The sequence below is a fragment of the Vulpes vulpes genome, chromosome 13 (genome assembly GCF_048418805.1).
Source record: "Vulpes vulpes isolate BD-2025 chromosome 13, VulVul3, whole genome shotgun sequence".
Taxonomy (NCBI): Eukaryota; Metazoa; Chordata; class Mammalia; order Carnivora; family Canidae; genus Vulpes; species Vulpes vulpes.
In genome coordinates, this window is record NC_132792.1 from 68044657 (window position 1) to 68065232 (window position 20576).

Here is a 20576-nt window from a genome sequence, read left to right on the forward strand (position 1 = left end):
CCCACTCTTGGGTCCTGACTCTTGGGTCCTGGGATCGCTCTTGGGCCATGAGGTGGAGCCTCCAGTCGGCTCGCGCTCAATGCAGAGGCTGCTTGAGTTTCTCTCTCTCTCCCCCTGCCCCCAGCATGTGTTTTTTTCTATCAAATAAATAGATCTAGGGGATCCCCGGGTGGCTCAGTGGTTTAGTGCCTGCCTTTGGCCTGGGGTGTGATCCTGGAGACCCAGGATCGAGTCCCATGCTGGGCTCCCTGCATGGAGCCTGCTTCTCCCTCTGCCTGTGTCTCTGCCTCTCTCTGTCTCTCATGAATAAATAAATAAAATCTTAAGAAAAAAAACAAAACAAATAAATAGATCTAAAAAAACGTACCTGTCTCTAAATATTAAAAACAAAACGGGGGGGGGGGTGCCGGGGGTGGAGGGCCCCGGCGGAGCAGGTCATCGTCCAGTTGCTGTTTTCCTGTTTTCCCTCTCAGAACACGCGGTTCTGTACACCACGCTCTTGGGTGGGTGGGTGTGTGTGTGTGTGTGTGTGTGTGTGTGTGTGTGTGGCTTGTCTGTAACTTCATTTTGGAGGGTGAAGGCAGAAGGGAGATTTTTAGATGGTTTTCACCTAACCCTGCAGGCTACGCCGAGGCCGCCCAGCTGCTCCCCAGAAGCTGGCCGGGGCTGCAGAGGCGGCCGGCGAGGAGCTGAGAAACAGGCCAGCTTGGTCTCCGAGGAACAAAGCCTCCCCAGCCAGACACAAGGGCGGCCTCTCATTTTCCAGGGACTCTCACAATGAGATGGAAAGGATCCTGGCCGTCGCCTCGCAGGGCCCCAGCTCCGGAGAGAACATTAGCTCGGCAGCTACAGATATGCAAATCTGCGGAGCGCTCCAGCGGAGGCCCGGGGCCTGCGAGGCGGGGAAGCAGCACTCCCTTCTGCCCGGCCACCTCCCAGCCTTGCGGGGGGCCGGAGGGCCGGTCTGCCTCCTAGGCCCAGGTCCCAGGGCCCCTACCCAAAGACCTAGAAGACAAGCTTCAGAAATGCGGCAAAAGTATGTGGACTATCAAATCGGTTCCATAGGTTCTATCCTAAAATCAACATGGATGTAAAGTCTGCTCTTGATTAAACATTTTGACGATTTTATTTATTTATTCATGAGACACACACACACACACAGAGAGACACAGACACACAGGCAGAGGGAGAAGCAGGCTCCATGCAGGAAGCCCGATGTGGGACTCGATCCTGGGACTGCCCTGAGCCGAAGCTCCACCACTGAGCCACCCAGGTGTCCCAAACAGGTTTTTTTTAACTTAAATATCTTTCAGTCATCTTTTACTAGGGCTTTGGTCTTGTAGCATGAGACACCGGAACTTCTAGTCATAAGATTAGTTGTTATTGAGGGAGTGTATAGCTTAATTAATTAATTATATTTTATTTAAATTCCTTTTGCTGGTAGCTTATTTTAGGTATGGGGTTTTTTTTTTTTTAATATTGTAGACCTAAGTTTACACAAATGGCAGGTTTTTACTTAAGACAGTCCACCACTACATACAGCTTATACTGGAGAAGCCTTCATTCTAGTTCCCTCCACTGCAGTTGTCTATCCACTTGGCCTTGGGCAGCGACCCCACCTAACCAGCTAAATAGGGGAGGCAGCAAGAACATTGACCTACCTCTCCTGGGCGTGCGGTGGGTTAGCTCACAAGTGCCCTTTGGTAACCACAAATGCTGAATTCTAAAACGCTAAGAGCTTCTTGGCTCCTAAGGAAACATGGTGGAGCACGTCAGACAGGACAAATTTTCTCTCCTCAAATGGCGTACTCTCCCGACTATGAAATTCGCAGCCTGCTTACGGTTTCAGTCATCCAGCCAACGTCCAGGTTGAAGTCTCTTGAACTGGGGCCGACAAGGATGAGGTGGTTTGGGGCTGCAAAGGGTGTGAAGCCAGGGCAGTACCTGGATCTTGTCACAAGAGCATCAGGTTTCTCTCTTTTGTAATTTTGAAATCGAGCTTTAAGATCAAAACACAAGCATGGGCAATGGACAATGGAAGGAGCCACCTAAAGTAGGGTACTAAGTGATTGCTAAACAATATTTTGACCTGGTGTTTCTCTTTATCATACATTAAGAAACCTATTATGCTGTCCTTTAGCTATCACTCAAAAAATTCCCAATGACACTCAACTTGGAGCCCGGAAAGACCTCGTGAACAAGAAAGGTTCATGGGAAAGAACCTGGTGGGGAGACATCGATACACTTAAATGACCATCTGTCAGCATCTGCAGGTGGGTTCTGCTGTGTTTGTTCAGTTGATGAAAATTTCAGTCAGCTTAGGAGCTAAACAAATTATACAAGTAAATGCTTCTGAAGATAAAGATGTCCGATGAAAGAAGACTGTATTTGAAGTTTTAGTTGTCATTACCCTCGTCTTTGACTTCATTTAAGTTACATGGCAAACATTCATTCACTAAGGAAATGGAAATTAAAATTCAATTCTACATTCGTAGATCCAAAGTAAGATCTACAGATCAACAGACCATCGATTAGAGCTACATTGCCAACACGGATACACAAGGAGTTGTTCTAGTTTGGGTTTAGAGACTCAAGAATAAGAATGGGAGCAAGAGAAAGTTAAGGAGAAACCTTAAAACATACACGACTTAAATAGTCCAAAAATATTCTGTAAATCATCATAACCCCCACCAGAAAAATTGCCAAGTTGGGTGACTCTCCCCACAAAAAATTCAATGATGAAATGCTTTTCACTGAAGGAGTCTTACACTAAATATTTCAGAAGGTAATTTACTCATCTATTTTGCCAAATGTAGTTTACTTTCCTATAAATTGTCTATAAAACTGTGGTAGATCTTATCTGTGCTAAAAAATACATAAAATTGCTCATTAGAGAGCCCAGTTGAATATGATATATTCTAACTTTTAAGTGCTTGTTAGAAGTCATTTACATTGTTTTGCTTCCTAATTTAAATTTATTGATGGCTCCAGAGGCACAGCAATGTTCGCTACACACACACATCACTTCAACAATGCACATACGTTCTTACTGCCCCTACCTGTTAGAAATAGTCTTAGAACTCTTCCCAAAGATAATTAACAGTTTTCAATGAACTGAAGAATTTTGTAACAGAACATGGAAGGAAACTTTTCTGTTCCCAGTATCTTTTCCTGTAACATTTGTCATTCAATTCCTTAAAAAAAAAAAAGAAAGAAAGAAAAAAAAAAGCATAGCAAACATTTGGATGTATTTCAGGAGTAATCCTGAAGTTAATTCAAATTATTCACATAATTCCAAGGCTGCTATAGCAGTCTCCCGACTAGAATTCCCAGCTCCTCTTTACAAGCCTTTTTTTTTTTCCCTACATTGTGGCCACCGCGATTATTTATTTTAAAAATACAAATTTGGTCATACTGCCTTCCTGCATAAAACCTCCCAAGCATTTTCTACAGCACCTAAAAGGAAATCCAAAGCCTCCAACAGGGCATCCCTGCCTCCCTCTTCTTCTGGGTGGATGGGCTGCCCAAGAAGCCCTTTCTTCCAAGCTCACTCTCAAACTCAGGGTCTTTGCTCGGCACTCTTCCCTTTGCCCAGAACATCCTCCAACCAGATCTTCATCTGGCTCCTGCTTCTCATCACTCAGGCAAGTAAGCAGAGCTGCCCCTTCGCAGTGCTCCTCCCTGTCTGCCCCATTACATTATTTAATGGTCTTCCTTGACCTATAAAAGTTTTATGTATGATCTGCTTATCACCTGTCTCCTTGCTCCTCAAATGTAAAATCTGACAGCAGGCGACTAGTCTGTTTTCGTTGTAAGGCTCTTGCCTCTGAAACCCCCTCTAGCATATGGAACCCCACAAATGTTTGCTGATGAACATTAATTACACTGGCTCATCAGTTAAGTGCCTGGGCTTTGGAGTTGATCAATCTGGGTTCAAATACCAGGTTTGCGATTTATTAACTCGGAAGCCTGAGTAAGCTTATCTTTTCCAAAGACTTGATTTCTTTATAAAATTGAAGTATTCACGGGGCAAGATAAACCCATATTTAAAGGAGGTAACTGGGACTCAAGTTTCCATAGTTAAGAGCTCACACTGTTCCACTTGACACAGGCTTTCTCTTAATCCAAGTCTGAAACTTAAGATCCTTATGGATGGGTCGGTGGAGAGGTAAAAACACTCCAAATCATCATTTTATAATAATTTTCTTTCAGAGACCTAAGAGAGCCGTATTTTGGGATAATGTAAGTAGGCTCTGATGTCAGACTGCCTGGGTTCCAATCCAGCTCCTATATTTACCACGGGCCAACTCCTAAGTCTCTGAAAGGCTCAGTTTCCAGCTGGAAGGAAAGTACTTCCCTCTCAGAGAAGGGAGATGAGCAGCAATGCCATGGAAAGCAGGTAGCAAGCACCTCAGGACTTAATTGACATTGAAGCACACAAGGAACCCTAGTTATTAAGGATCAGATTGAATTTAAAGTATTTCTTACTTAGGTAAATTCAAGGACTAACATCAAGAATTAATTCCATTAGAAGAAAAAAAAAAACACCCCATATTTTCCAACATGGAAATCTAAATGACTTTAACAAAATAAATCGCAGCTAACGCAGAGCCGGCTGGTGACCCATCTCTCAACTCAGGGTTCCTTCTGGCCACAGCAACCAATGCCTTTGCTCTTGGCATTTCCTTCCCTAACAGTCCCACTGCATGTTCTATTTACACAAGGTCGTAGGAAAACATCCAGTACTATAAAGTATTATAGAAAAAGACCCTTTTAGGACTCACTTTATTAAACACACTCTTCTTACCTAATGTCTTACTTTGAGGCTTAAAAAAATCTTTGTTTTAAATATTTAAACTCCCTGTACTTTGTGCAGATCTAGTCTTTTTTTTTTTTTTTTTTTCCCATGTTCAAAGAATTCCATTTCGGAAGATATTCTCAGATTAAAGGCACTTTTTACTCCAGTGCACACTACCCGCTTGTTAACTTCCAAGACACAATAGTAACGATGGTGGATAAAAAGCAACCAGAGGGTCTCTAGCATGGGGGCTTCAAGTTGTCCTTTTTCCAGAATCACACGGGCAGATTTTCACCTTGGGATAAAAACGAACCGAGTCTTAGTGTCTACAAGGACTTTAGACAATCTGTCTTGTGACACATCCAGTGGGGGATGGACTACTTGAGTGTAGACAGGGTGTGGAAGGAGGCGACGAACACAGAACTCCAACCACATCCCTTCTCCGTTTCTAGCTGCATGGAAATACAGCTTTGTGTTCGGTCAGGTGACATGAAAGGTGAAGAGAGTAGCTCTCAAATTATATTTAACCTCGAATATCAAAGGTCATGAAGGGGTGCACAGATGGGCAGCTCCGGAGCCCGCGCATGCGCACGCGGTTGCTTAAGTGGGCCCCTTTTAATTCCACATGGGTTTTCCACACAGTTTCTGGCATCAAGCACCGGTCCGCAGGACACCAGAGCGCCTTTGTGTCCCTTGCTGACACTCTGGCATTGTGTTTTTCTACCCATTAACCAAGGATAAATGACCTAGATATTCTGCCTATTAAAGCCTCATTTTTCTTTTGCCCTTTTGTTCTTTAGTGTACCACATTATCAGACGCTGCACACATTTTAAAGTATTCTCAGTCTCAGATGCCCTTTTGAGGGAGTAATAGGAGGTTTTTGTGTGTGGTTCTGTGGAGATATCTGGAGTGGAATTATGTGAAGGTAATTTAAGGTTTTTCTTCCTGTCTAGTCTGAAGACAATCAGTTTAGTGAATTACTAACAGCTAATCTAGCATAAGAGGATATATCAAGAAACCGTACAAAGGCCAGAATGCTGTATTTGCATCTATTGCGAATACAAAAAATAGAGTGAACACCAGTTCCCCTACATACTACATTCTATAATTACATCTCTGCATATCATGGGTCACTTTTATTAAAAGCATCATTACTACAGTTGGCAGCAATTTACATTTTATCTTACATGATAGCAGTTTTCAAAGAAAAAAATAAAAGGACATCACAACAAAGAAAAACAATACATTTACAAAGTCATGTCTGTAAACTTCAAGGCTAGTTTAGAGCTGAGGTAATGCTGTTTTAGCTTTGTGGCTAAAGTAACAAAGTCCTTTAATTTAAAAAAGGTACCTGATTCTCTCTTCTCTCACTCTTTATTTATTCATCTATTTATTTTGTTTATACCAGTGCATTACAAGACCACGAGACAATGGAACTGTAGTTCTGTCTGGCAAGAACCCTCCCAGTAGGTTAATTTCCAAAGGGACCCTTCACATTCAACAGCTGCCTTATTATTGCTGCGCCTCGGGACAGAGACGTTCACACTAACGTGGAGATTGTCAGAGTGTATGGATGTGTGTGGATGCGCAAGTGTGGGAACCCCCATACAGTCAAAAGGGAAACAAATGAGCAAGTATGATATGTATGGTAAATTTCATCTTGACCTTCACAGCAAAAAAATTAAAATTAAAAAATTAAATATATAACTTCATACTTCCTTTGAGCAGCACTTCCTTCCATTAGTGCCACTCAGTTACAAATTGCTCTTTATTATAATACCAATGGTACCAAAAGAAAAAAAAGAAAAAAAAAGCAGAGCATTATGTAAGTTTCCTTAAAAAAGACATGATCACCTCTCAAATTTCATCTCTCCTAGGGATAATAAATAATGCACTGCACAATACTTAATGACCAAGATACCTTTTGACACACCTGTATAACATGACTTGGACTTTTTTTTTTCCTTTTTTTTTTTTGCTACACTATGTTACAGAACAGCTTATAAAACTAGGTATGAACATTAACTGTGAGTGTAAACAGTAGGACTACCACTTGTCAAAAGTTTTAAACACTTTAACTGGAACTGGTACTGGTTATTCGTCATTTTCATTGTTTTCTAGTTCGTCCCCCCCGTCAAGGGAGTCCAGCTCTTCACCCTGTGCCATCTCATCCTCGAACACGGAGGACTCCGCAGTCTTGTCCAGGTTCTCCTCGGCGTCGCTGCCTTCCAGGTTCTCCTCTTCGGGGAAGGCGCCCCCCTCGGCCTTGTCGGGGGCCTTTTCCTCGCCGGAGCCCACGGCGCTCTGGAGTCCTGCTAAGGCGGGGAAGCCGGGCAGCGTCAATCCCCCCAGTCCTGGAGGTAGAAACATGGACGGGTAGAAGAGGCCCGGCGCCATGGTGGACAGGAGGAAGGGGTTGAAGGCGAGCGGGCTGGAGGGCAGCCCGGCCGGGGCAGTAGCAGCACCAACAGATCCATTGGCGGAGTCAGTAGCCGACGCAGCATCTGTGCTTTTCTCGGAGTCTTTGCTCTCTTCCTCGTTCTCGTTGCCCTTCTCCTCCCCTTTGGACGCGCCGTCGTCCGGGTCCCCTTGGCCCGAAGCGGCCGCGGCGTTGCCGGCAGCAGCGGACAGCGGGCTGTTCAGCAGCCCGCCCAGGCCGAACACGCCGGGCAGCCCGGCCATGCCCGGCAGCACGAGGGGCAGCACGGCCGCGGGGTTCTTCGTGTCGCCCGCCGCGGCCGTCGCCAGTCCCGGGGGGAAGCCCATGAGCCCCGCCAGCTGGAGCGACTGCAGGTTCTGGAGGTTCTGAAGGCTCGTCAGGTCCATCCCCGCGAACAGACTGTTCACCAGCAGAGGGTTGATCCCCGACGTGGAGGCCGCGGCCGCCGCAGCCGCCCGGGCGATCTCGCTCTTAGGCCTTCGACCTCTTCGGCTCGCTCCCTCCCCCCGCACCACGGGGCCGGTGAGCAGGCGGTCAAACATCGACTCGGGAACGAAACCCTGAGGCAAAGGGACAGGCAGACGGCAGCTGTAAGCAGCTGTAAGCGAGCGCGGCTGGGAAAGCTTAAGTTCACTGGGGGCCCTTGGGCGCTGCTGAAAATGCTCATTCTGAATGGAGACACGAAGCCATGATTGCATCCGAGCAGCCCCGAAAGCAGACCCTCTACCTTTGGGCACTTACGTGAAACTCACTGAATTGTGTGTGCAGTTGCAGAAAAATTGCTAAAGGCCGCTCTACTGGGGAGGTCAACAGCCAGTTATCAGCATATCCGTAACTACCTCGAGAAATAACGTATTGCGAGGAAGTTGAAAAGTGTGCACACTGACCAAAATCACATTTTAGTATCTACCCTGGAGAACCAAAAACTATGTTCACCCCAAAACACATATTTATAGCAGCTGTCCTCATATTTGCCCAAGTCTAGAAACCACCCACACGTCCTTCTACGGGTGATGGGTAAGCGCACACACGGGCATATGCGTGCGTCGGAGGGATGCTTAGCGATGAGAAGGATGCTCAGCGATGAGTTGCACAAACTTCTGACATGAGCAACCATGTGGATAAATCTCAATTATGATGTCATCTTAAAAAGGTTAGACAATTTATGCTTCTGCTAATAGGACATCCCAAAAAGACAAAACTTGGGACAGGGAACAGATCAGCAGATGCCTGAGCTAGGAAGGGTAGGGAGGGGCAAGTAATACAAGGGAACTTGGGGTCGCACCGTCTATATTTTGGTTGCAGTGGTGGTTCAAGAAATTACACGTTATGACTGACAGAACCATACACCAAAAGAAAAATGAGAAATTTTACTGTATAAACAACCAGAGAAATCAAGACAGCAACAAATTCATCTTGAAGAGTAAAGTGGAAAAAAATTTTAGACAAAACTGTTGTATTCTTTATTTGAAAATTAAAAAAAAATATCAGTGAATCTTAATGATCTCAACCACCACAAATTCCATTCCACAGGTAGACTGTTAACCAGGTTTACCTGGGACATTCCACCCTGTAGTAAGTCTACCTCCAAGACTGTGAACATGTATTTCTACACAATCCTTTAAAATCAGAGCTGTCAAATGAATCCGCTTTGAGCTAATGATGTATGGATATAAGAAATGAGGATGTACTATGTCAATTCTTTTCAGAATCAGTTATCACTGAGTCATTCATGGTCAACAGAAAAGAAAGAAAAGCTCAGGAGACCACACTTTTGTATCAATACCTCTCCAGACAGAAGCACAGTGTACTTACAGACTGCTTCACTATCTCAGTCCAGTCTGGAGCAACTGCAAACTCAGGGTTCTCTTCCAGCCACCTGGGCAGGTCCTTCATTGGAGGCGCCATAGCTCCACCCATCTGGGGAGAGGCATTTGGAAAATGATCTAAAAGCACCTGCATTCCCCCCTTCCTCTGTCTCTCTCTCTCACACACACACTCACACACACACACACACACACACACACACGTATCATATACAGATATTCTGGAAGAAACATGATTTTTCTTCCTTAAAAAGATGTCAGGATAAAAAGCTTCCTTCTGTGAACTCAATTTCCTTTCCCAAATGTTCACCTTCTTTCCATTTCGTTTATTGACAACAGGCACCCTTTCTTCTCCTGTCAAAGTGTTTATATCCAATTTATTAGGGTTTCGACATCTATGTCGTTTCTGTTTCGGTTTCTGAAATGAGGAAAACAGCACATCCGCATTCTTCTGCAAAAAAATCCCAAATACATATTTAGCAAGATTGTATTTAGTAATTACCCTTTCCTATAAAAATGACAGAATATAATCCAGCCATTTGTTTTCTGCTCCAAGTAATCTCTAAACCCAATGTGGGGCTCAAACCTACAACCCGGAGATCAAGAGTACACACTCTACCAACTCAGCCAGCCAGGCACCCTCAGTCAAGCCATTTTTAATTATTAGGGAAGTTACAGGAATCATTTTAAGTTATTAGAAACCATACTTTTCTTTAAAAGGAAAAAAACTCCTATTTTTTTTCTCTGTACGTTAAGGAACTAAATAATCACGTAAGCTGAGAATTTGCTTTTCCTTTTATCAATAACTGCGCTTCAAGTCTTTTCTTCAAATGTTTAACCAAATCACAGTATTTTTTAAAATGTTTTTTTAACTAAGTCATGGTATTTAAAAAATATATATTTTATCTATTTGAGAGAGGGGGGCGGAGGGGAAGAGGGAGAGGGAGAAGCAGACTGCCAGTTGAGCAGGGAGCCTAATGCAGGGCTTGATCCTAGAACCCCAGGACCATGACCTGAGCCAAAGGCAGATGATCAACAGACTGAGCCACCCAGGCACCTCCAAGTCATGGTATCTTTAAAGGAAACTTCTTCAAGTACTTTTGCTAATTTCTATTTAGTGATTTGGATGAATACAGAGATGACATCAGGTCTACAACACAGACTATATATGAGAAGTAACCCAAGGGATGAAAGGACCCATGCAGGAGGGGGCGTTCTGAGTGGCAAGGACTCAACTTAAGATGAACTCAACAAGATAAAATGTGAAATTCTCTACTTAAGTTTTTTATTTTTAAAGGTTTTTAAAAATTTTATTTGACAGACAGAGTGCCTGCAAGAGGGGGATGGCCAGAGGGAGATGGAAAAGCAGACTCCCCCCTGAGCAGGGAGCCTGACCCGGGGCTCTATCACAGGACTCTGGGATGGTGACCTGAGCCCAAGGCAGCCACTTAACCAAATGAGCCACCCAGGCACTCCCTACACTTAAGTTTTAAAAAATCCAGTTACTAAGTACATAGGGAGTAAAAGATGTGCATTGCCAGCTAGCAAGCAGTTTATGAGATAAATCATCTGGAAATATTGTTTAATGTTTAATGTAACACATAGTGTTAGTTGTTAAAAAAAAAATCTTGGGCTGTATTAGCTAGTCGAATTTCTGCAAGTTACAGCTTCATACTATTCTGTGCTGGTCAGACTTGGTCTGGAGACCAATTAAGGTACATTCATGAATGTCATCCCCATAATGAGACCACCTGAAAACCAGGTCATGTGAAGTGAAGAAATCATGTCTATTTGGTGAGAGGTGAAAGTAAGGAAGTGCGTAACAGGTGTCTTCAAATACCTACAAGGTTGTCCTTCAGACCCAAAGCTACCTTTTAATGACAGAAACTGGGAAATGTCTGAGATGAGGAGACATTCAAGCAAAAGGCAGAGGGATGGAGGATCTCTACACTGTACAGGAGAATTGCGAGGGCTATCCTCACAGGCCTCCTCCAGACTAAACTCTGTAGTACTTACTGGTACATAACTTGGCATATCAACAGTGTAAGTAGGATGCAGCTTCAGCCATTCAACTAAATCCTTGTTTTTAGGAGCATCCTCCCCCACCAGCCTAGTCCCATCTTCAAGATTTATCACGGGGATCCGTGTGTCTGGGTCCAGCTGTCCAGGAGAAGGAATGTTTCTTGTAGGTGGGGTCTCTATATCTTCTTCAAAAGCTTTGGTCACCTCAGCATCCTCCTGCAGAAAGTTGACAGGGGTTGAATTCTCGTAGGAAGAGAGATTCCAAAAATGTCTTATCTCAAGAAAACGCTATCCTAGCATAATGGATCTCTGACCAAAAACGGAAAAAAGTTACTTGAAACAATGTCAGTTTGGGAACAGCCATTAAATTAGAAGATAAAACTTAAATCTCATTCTTCACACGTAGAATTAGTAATTAGGAAATTCACAGTCCATCAATGTTCCATGTTTGAGATCTTAAGCAAGCAGCTAGGGCATGGGCAGTGTAGTCTGAGCTTGACTTGCAGGAAAGGTAGCCTCTCAATCTCTCTTGGGGATCTCAGGATAACATCATTAAAGAAATTATAATTAAAAGAATGTTCCAACAGTCAACCTGTACACGGCACTCTCTGAGCCACACAATTTTATTGGCAGTACAACAGCCTGGAGTAGTATGTGTGGCAACACTGAAAATACCATGTCTATCTCAAGTCTAGCCTCTACCATGGTCCAGCCGGTGGTCCTCAAACTTACACCAAACTCCAGATACCTTTTATGGCAGCCCATTTGTCTATTCTTACTGCTGTTCCTACTTTGGTTCAGGTCTTCATCGCTGCCCCCACCCCACATTACTACAATATTCCTAAATATTAGGAATTAGGAATAGACTCCCTGAGTCTAGTTCCACCCTTCATTATTCTGACATCCCTACTGCTATATCAGAGTCCGTTTTTTAAAGTGCACTCTTCCTAAGTCAAAACAACCTGAACTATTTAAACTATTTTGATAATTGAATCCCCATCACCTTTAGGATAAAATCCAAGTTCTTTAGATGGCAATCGAGGCCCTCCCTGATCTGTATCCTACCTTGTATCCGAGCCCACATCTGCTGAACCTTGCCCTCCTCATCACATTCCCCTGCTACCAATGACTTTCAGTTCATCCAACACGGAAGGTTCTCTGGCCTCAGCCCCTTTTGCACACTGTTCTTCCTGCAACCTCTTTTCAAATGGTCAACTCTTATACAGTCTTCAGAACTTAACCAAAGTATGACCATGTCTAAGGAGACTTCATCTGTTTCTCCCCATATTCTCTTCCTGCCATTCCCCTTCTTCCTTTGTGGAATATTCACAAAGTATCCCAGGCATGCCTCACAGCTATGATACATTATTATTCATCTGTCACTCATTTTCAGTACTGAGTTTCAGTACAAGCACTTGTTAGGCCCTTATTCTTCACCTCCCAATACTTGGGGGTGGGGGAGCCAGCACACAAAGGGATGATTTCCACCATGTTGCTGAATGTATGATGACTGCATCCTTACTTTTCAGGGCAACACACAACAGTCTCCGGGTTGAGTATCGACATAACAAAAGATTTCAAGATTTCAGCAAGTAACTTTGCTGACCTTTATACCTCTTCACTATTCCATTTATTTATAGACCACCATTCTCCTTGTATTTTATCTGTATGCACATAATACCACAATACCAAATAAGTAATCCCTAGATTAAAACATCTGACAATAAAACGAACAAAAATCTAAAAAATACATCCTTTAACATCTATTAGGAGTTTGGGGCTGGGTCGCTTATGTGACTTTAGAAAAACACCACTAAGTTCTTCAGGATGACTTCAAATGTGTGAAATGAAGAAAGTCAGCCTGAAGTTTAATATAGGATATATAATTACAATAGGAAAATAGTACCTGGCTCACATCGTTAATTCCTGATGCCTGAACTACAGACAAATATTTGCTGTGACTCAAATATTAAACACAAGAATAAACAAATAAAGGAGTGAGATGCAGAAACTCACTAACTTGTTGATGCTTATGGAGAAAGGGATTTCAGGGAACAAAAATTCATCAAAGTGTTAGGATGGTTTCAAGTGTGAAGGCTAATCACTAGTGATACAACCTTGAGGACCACACACCTAGAAATGACATTTTAACTTACAGAATAACCAGTCACAGCTGATCCATTATGAGGTATATTTTTATAAGAATCTAAGAGTAATCACATGCTCAACAAAAATGACCATTATTATGATTCGTGCATGGTAATGAATTTTGAAAATTAACTTTTAATCACCCAGATGCTTCTGTTTCAATCAGACCCCACCAGAGGGCAAATTCCAGTGAATGCTATTTTGTCATTTCTAAACTTTTCACTCCACCACGACTTTTACTACCCTTTTACAGTTACTGAGCTTTCTGGAGGTTTCAAGAAATAGAAAATAAGCAATAAGAATAGGGATGAAAAAAGTAAAAGATATTGAAACAAGCGTCTCCCTCCTTTCAGTTTCAAATTTCAGCATTTCCCAAACTGTGATCCACAGGGAAAGGGCACATCACGGTTCCTGGAGCACCAGCTCCTCGTGCACAAACCAGTTCCAGCACCATTATGTTGATTCAGGTTCCAAATCGATAAGGATTAAGATACCTAGTACTAATTTGTCCTTTAAAAAGGCATCACATGTAATCAAGTTCTTTGGGGGTAAAACCCTCATCATTTCATAGCAGCACATTTTTAGGTGGCATGGTTGAAGATTAGGGAAGAGAGCTGTTTTGATTACACTGCACTCAAGTCCTCTGAATTGAAAAAGAAAATGTCAAAATACATTGGCACATACATTTCATACAAACCTAAACTAGCACAGACCTTTATTCAGTTGAGACTTTAAAAGCAGCTACAATTATAGAGGTAGAAGAATTAGCAATCACTAGCTTTGTATATGAACACAAATCTTAAGTCTGGAATAAAACATTTATACTAATCTAATAAACGCCAGGGCCCAAACAACATTATTTTTAAGAGCAGAAGCTTTTTCCGCCTCAGGAATTCAGAGATAACAATTATAGGCTCAGAAGAACATGTTTTTGTTTTGGGCTAGTCTTCCGAGAGTAATCAATATATCAGGATCTTGGGAGGAATAAATCCTCAAGCTACATTTGGTTCAGGCCGAGTGATCTGTATCAATGCTCAACACAATTTTTCAGCTCAGAACCATGACTGTTCATTGTGATCCTATTTCTTTAGTGGAAGAAGCCAGCTTTAATACCACATCACTGAGAGGAGCACAGGCCAGCGTCGTCAGAATGGCAGGACTCTGGCTGCCACTGTGGGCACACACAATGGAAGTGAGCTCCTGAACTTACTGCACTCAATGACGTCCGTTTGTGGCTCATGAAAAGCAGATCAAGACCCTCCACGTTTTTCCTCCTTCCCCGCCTCCTCTTCATGGGAGGCTCTCCATCCACTAGGGAGCCATTAAGCAGATGCCTCGTGGGTGTGCGTGACAGGCCTGCCTGGAGCAGCTCCATCTGAGTCTTAAAGGCATCGGACACCGGTGTCGAGACATTAGGCAAGATAAACTTTGAAGTAAGAGATGAAAAATTTGAGGTAGAGCTTGCTGCCTCTCTTGAGGCCTTTGATAAATCTACAACTTTTTCTTGTCCATTTTCTGAGACCACCTGAGACTCCCGCAGCTGGGCAACCATTTCCATGAGGTTCCGCCGCTTGGCAGCTCTTTCGGCCTCGATTTCAATTTTTCTCCTCCTCCTCCTCCGCTGGCGAGGGACAGAGAGGTTTAGGGCGTCTTCCTATTGAAAAATTCCAACAGAATAATGAGCCTAAACTGTATCTGCTACATGGGCTGGATTTCAGAAAGAAAGAACATGAAGCTTCAGGAATTACACATTCATAACCGCTGAAAATGGCTGAGGAAATGGCAGCCATCTTTAACTCTTGGGAGGACCAGGGAGCTGCGAGCTCCCAAACCCAGTGATGATTTAGGGCACTTGCCTGTAAACAGCAAAACAAACTTACCTTCGACAACTGAGGAGAAGTTGTGAGGTCCTCGCTCCCACTGATGCTAGCCTGGCCGACCATGGAGAGCTCGGCAAAGCTCCTCTTCTGCAGGGGGCTGTCCATGGTGGGTGGTGTGTAACCAGGGATGAGGCCCTGGAAATCAAACATCTGGCGCCTGTTTACTGGCCATTTGCCTTTCAGCACTGCTTCACAGATGTTGTCTAATCGGTTTATCATTACTCGGTCCTGGAGGGAGAAGAAAAGTCACACGAAATTGTAATAAAGACATGGTGAAAATTACCAGATAAATATTTCCATCAAGATGCTAAAGAGCCTAAGAGGTTTAAAAGTCAATCCATGGGCAAAAAGTAAAACAAAGAACAAGCAAATAAATAAACAAAACCTGCCAAAACTGCTCTGCTTTGCTGGAAGGTGCTAAAGGTTGCTCCAACAGAGAGAACTTAATATTTTTTAATTTGAACACTGGATCACATAAATTAGAAAACATTACATAGCCACTTCTATTTCAAAAGTAACTTTTCTTCAAGTTAAAGAACTGTTGGTGAACACCAGCAGATAATAATGGAACCCTGCATTTAGCTTCTGGACGCTCTGGTGCTTCAGATCCACTGGCCGGATCGCAGTCTGTCCCAGGAAGTGGGACATCATTAGCGTCACTATTAATAAAGTTCAGCATTACGAAATGGGCACCAACCTAGGAACACCTAATGAATGTCAATTTGCATTCCCCACCTATTATCACTTCAAATTTCATTGAAGCGTGTACATTAAAAATTTCTAATTACAGCTCTTAGGCCCAGTTTCCATAGATTAAAAGTGTCTGCTACGATAGACCTCTAACTGATCTGGGAAACTCCCTTCTCGCCTCAATAAGGGGGATCAGCATAACAGAGTATAGGGAGGAAAAAATGTCTTTGAGAGGACACTCCTTCAGCTAAAAATTTCACATTGTCTCTTGTACAACTAATACTATGGAAGCTCAGCCTGGGGATGAGTCAACTGAAGCTGTTTTTGTGTTGTTTTAAACCAGATAGCCCTGTAATGGTGATTAGGGTGATTATGTCCCCACCCTGAAAAGCAGATCCAAATTACATACGGATTTATTATAAAATTATGCTAGTTAGCCAAAAAAGTAATTTCCATTTTGCTTTTGGTTATAGATAACTACATTTGGAATTATCTCATGATGTATTGGAGCAAATGGGTCAACAGCCCACCCTCTCTGGAGTTAAGATGACTATGGGTTTCCAAACCTACAAAGATGTCTTAAATCTGGAAGTTCTGTTTCAGATTTAAAAAAATGAAAACACACATTTAAAAAAGTCCACAAATTTTCTCTTGTGCACTGTTGGTAGGACTGTAAATGGTGTGTAACTGCTACAGAAAACAGTCTGGAGGATCCTCAAAAAATTAAAAATAGAATGACATGTGACACATCCATCCCACTTCTGGGTGTATATCCAAAAGAACTGAAAGCAGGATCTCAAAGAGATACTAGTACCCTCATGTCCACAGTAGCACCATTATAAACCAGGGCATGGAAGAAACACAAATGTCCCAAGGACAGATGAATAGATAAAGAAAATGTGATATATACACACAATGGAATATTATTCAGCCTTAAAAAAGGAAGGAGATCCTGTCACATGTTACCATATGGATAAATGTTGAGGAAAAGGTGAAAATAAGTGAAATAAATGTGCCCCCAAAGGGCAAGTATTGCAAAATTCCACTTATATGATGAAGCATCTACAGTAGTCTAATTCACAGAAACAGAAAGTAGAGGAGTGGCTGCCAGAGGCTGAGGGGAGAGGAGAGGGGGTTGTTCAATGTGTATAAAGTTTCAGTCCCACAAGACAAAGAGAGTTCTGGAGATCTGTTTTATAGCAATATGAATGTACTTAGAACTACTGAACCATATGCTTAAAACTGGTTAAGATCATAAATTTCATGTTACATGGTTTTTACCACCATACAAAAAAATTTAAAAAGAAAAAAAGAAAAAGAGAAAAAAGAGCAACATTTCATGTTGCTAAGGGCAAGTCTGTGGAGACAACAACCCATAGACTTTACTGCACAATGTGACTACTAACCTAAAACACCTCAAGGAACCAAAAATCCAGGCAAGATTCTTATCTTTCCTTCATGTCACCTTTCCTGTCCTATTACAAAAGGACTGCAGACTTTAAAACATGAGAAAAATCTACAGTCTTCATACACTGTCAGAGTCTACTTTAAAATTCTCTGAAAAATCAAACCAGAATGATTTCCTATATTCCACTCTTTTTGGGCCAAAAAACAAAATAATAATACTAATAGTAATAATAATAATAATAATAATAATAATAATAATAATAATAAAACAACCCACCCACCTTAGGCCAAAATGAGAAAGCAAAAGTTCTTTCGTGAAGGAGCTGAGCTACTGAGGGATCGCCATCCTCCATGTAGAACCCATCTCGGGTTTCATCCCTAGCAGTGCTCATGGAGGCATTGCTCTCTTCATCAAAATTCTTCCCTCTAGAGACAGCTCCTGCTGAGAAATGAATTCATGTGCATTACTCACAACCAAAGTGTCAGTGGAAAAGAAGTTTAGAGAGGACATGGTAAAAAAAATTTGAATACCAATCAGCTCCATTTTATTGAGAACCTACTATATGGCTAGGATGGCATTAGGTATCTTACAGTCTTGTTGTTTCAAGCTGGTGATGGCCCCTTCATGCAGATGGTGCTACTCTCATTTTACAGATGAAGACCCGGGCATGGTTAGGTAGGTGACATCACTAGTTATCTGATGCTCAGAGGAGGCGAAATGACAACCAAGTCTGACTCAGAGCCTCTCCACACAATGTCCCTCCACGCAGGAGAGAGGACTAACAACCAGCGGGAGTACCAAGCCCCAGCTCCCCAGAACAGTACAATAGAAGGCTTAATTTTTACTCTGTGTTGGGAATAGCAACCTGGCTGCAACTTACAAAGAAAACTGGTTATTTTCAGATTCTGCATCTACCCTTTACTTCTGACTTAAATCTAAAATTAAGCATCATTTGTTTCAAAATAATTACCAGTATTTATTCAGTGAATTCTCCTTCACATTTAATTGTCCAAATTAAAATCATGTGGAATTCTTAATACACTGCTACTACAAAGTTAACTCTTTTTTTTTTTTTTTAGATTTTATTTGTTTATTCATGAGAGATAGAGAGGCAGAGACATAGACAGAGGGAGAAGCAGGCTCCCTGTGGGGAGCCCGATGCGGAACTCAATCCTAGGACCCCGGGATCATAATCTGAGCCAAAGGCAGATGCTCAACCACTGAGCCACCCAGGTGACCCATTAACCCCAATTCTTAATCCGGAAATTGTTACAGGTCTTCTGAGCGATTAAGTAGTTCAAAATTCATACACATAAGCATACATGTAAGCATAACTCAAAAGTACCTATTCACAGAAGTAACTGTACACTAATTACCCTTGAAATAAATAAGAGCCCTTGCCATGTGCTGGGGAAGGATGGTCCTGGCATAGCTGCCATAGTGGGATGGGGAGAGAGGCCCAAGCAGCTCAGCATTACCTTCAAGCTGGGAAGACTCCTCTGACTTATCGTCATCCTCCAGCTTTTCTTCTTCATCCTCTTCAGAGCCTTTTTCTGAAATGGACTTGGGTCCTGTGTCTGCAGTGACCTCCATTCCTTTCAGCTCGCTTCTCACCGAGCCGGCCTCAGCCTCACACCCCTGCTTACTGTCCTTCTCCCCGCCATCCACCTCTTCATCGTCCTCCTTCCCCTCAGTTTTTTCTTGGGTGGCCACACTGCCTGACTCCTCCCCTTTGCCTTCACTTTGTCCTGTAGCCTTCTCCTCCTGGACATGAGCAGATGAGAGGACAGCAGGAGTCTGGCCAAACCCGACGGCCAGTGGGCCCAGGGAGGACATGTTACCGGCCCCTCTGTTCTGAGCAAAGTTTTTGTGTGCGTCCAAGAACGACAACTCGGGGTCATTGAGGATGTGATAATCCGTCCGACTGACCCCATGTTTAGCAGCACCGACCAGCAAGTCTCGGTCATGCCTCCCACATTCCCACCACTCTGGCAAATCCAAACTCGGCTGGCAGAGCTTCAGCCTCTCCCCCAGCTGAGGGTGATGGAGCACCTGCTCGCGGATTTTCCGTAGCAGCTCAATGCGGTAGAGTGTTCTGGAGGCACGCTCTTCTGTGATTGGTTCAATCATGGAGGAGAGGTCAGGTGGTTCTGTTAACAATTGACAATATGAAAACAATTGTATTCACTTGAAAGAACCCTAAGTATTGCTTTAAACTGCTCACCCTCTCACTTTATTTGGCCTTTTACTATAGAATTTCTGTTACGAAAAGCACTTACCATCATCTGGCTTAGTGGGCATTCGACACACTCGCCTACACATGGCTACAAAACAACTGAAGTACTTCTCCAAACTCTCATCGGACTTCTTGTCGAGTCTGGCAAAGGCTCGAAATTGGTTCCAGTCAAACTGCTGTTTCATGGGGTCGAAAATAACTCCAAAAGTAGAAACCACACGGTAAAAGTCAGCCTCTTCTCTTCTTGTCCACCTAGGAGCAAGGAGACATTAGCTTCAACTGCACTTGAGCAAACAGGCTTAACGCTTATTCATTCTTCTTCTCTTTTCCCCTAAACTTAACACATGGGATGTATTCTGGGGGCGAGAGGCAGGCTGCTTTGATGTCCTGAGACTTCCTCTGATCAGCGTCTGGGATGTGATTCCTGTCTCTGGCTGGTCGAGAAGGGCAGAGAGGCCCATCCCAGGAGCTGAGTAAAACCCCGAGGACACTCACTTTTGCCGTTTCTCAGATATTATAGCTTCCCTTTCTGCTTCTAGTGCTCTCACTTCCTCCCGGGGCCGTCGCCTCCGCCGGTCAGTCTTCATTAGGGCCTCTTGCCTCATTTGTTGCCTTTTATAGCTGCGCTGATAGGCAGTAATGAGCCGGCGCAGACGGGTAGTCAGGGTCGAGGTGTTGGGCCAGTAGAGTTGGCCTAACTCAGCAGTACTCTCACTGGGCTTGCCTGGGGAAGTGGAAAAAAAAGATTTCTGAAATGTGTAGCTGCAATCTTGCAATACACAGGATTTTCCATCAAAACAAGATGACTCATTAACATTCAGATGACAGTGTGGGAAAGGTTATCTCAGTGTTCATTTTAAAAATATAAATAAATAAAGGATAATATTAGTATGAAACTTACAAACTTTTTTTTTTTAAACTCCTTAGGGGGTTCTCGAGAAGCAAGTTTACGTCGCCGTTTTATGTAAGGAAACATACTTTATGCCACGAAATATACTATAACGATGCTCTCCCGTAACATACTTAGGATAATAATCTTGAACATAAAACATAATCACATAATTGATAGCTATTCATCTGACATTAGGGAAGAGGTCAGCATTCCAAAAACTTGCAGTGTTTTAGAT

At 43.0% G+C, this 20576-nt stretch overlaps 1 protein-coding gene across 4 annotated transcripts in view; it reads right to left on the bottom strand.

The window, feature by feature from the left end:
• Positions 1–5822: 5822 nt before the first annotated feature.
• Positions 5823–20576, bottom strand: part of CHD7 (chromodomain helicase DNA binding protein 7) — a 190834-nt gene continuing 176080 nt past the window's right edge. For 3 of the 4 annotated variants that reach the window (XM_072734676.1, XM_072734677.1, XM_072734678.1), the window contains exons 29-38: positions 19945–20173; positions 19493–19701; positions 18692–19363; positions 17494–17654; positions 15116–15343; positions 14446–14889; positions 11082–11303; positions 9376–9516; positions 9055–9159; positions 5823–7799 (exon numbers count right to left, since the gene is read on the bottom strand). In XM_072734676.1, the coding sequence (XP_072590777.1) occupies positions 6894–7799; positions 9055–9159; positions 9376–9516; positions 11082–11303; positions 14446–14889; positions 15116–15343; positions 17494–17654; positions 18692–19363; positions 19493–19701; positions 19945–20173 (3317 nt within the window). In that variant the 3' untranslated portion in view covers positions 5823–6893. The remainder of the gene's footprint in view (positions 7800–9054; positions 9160–9375; positions 9517–11081; positions 11304–14445; positions 14890–15115; positions 15344–17493; positions 17655–18691; positions 19364–19492; positions 19702–19944; positions 20174–20576) is intronic. The other variant, XM_072734679.1, reaches the window with a different exon arrangement.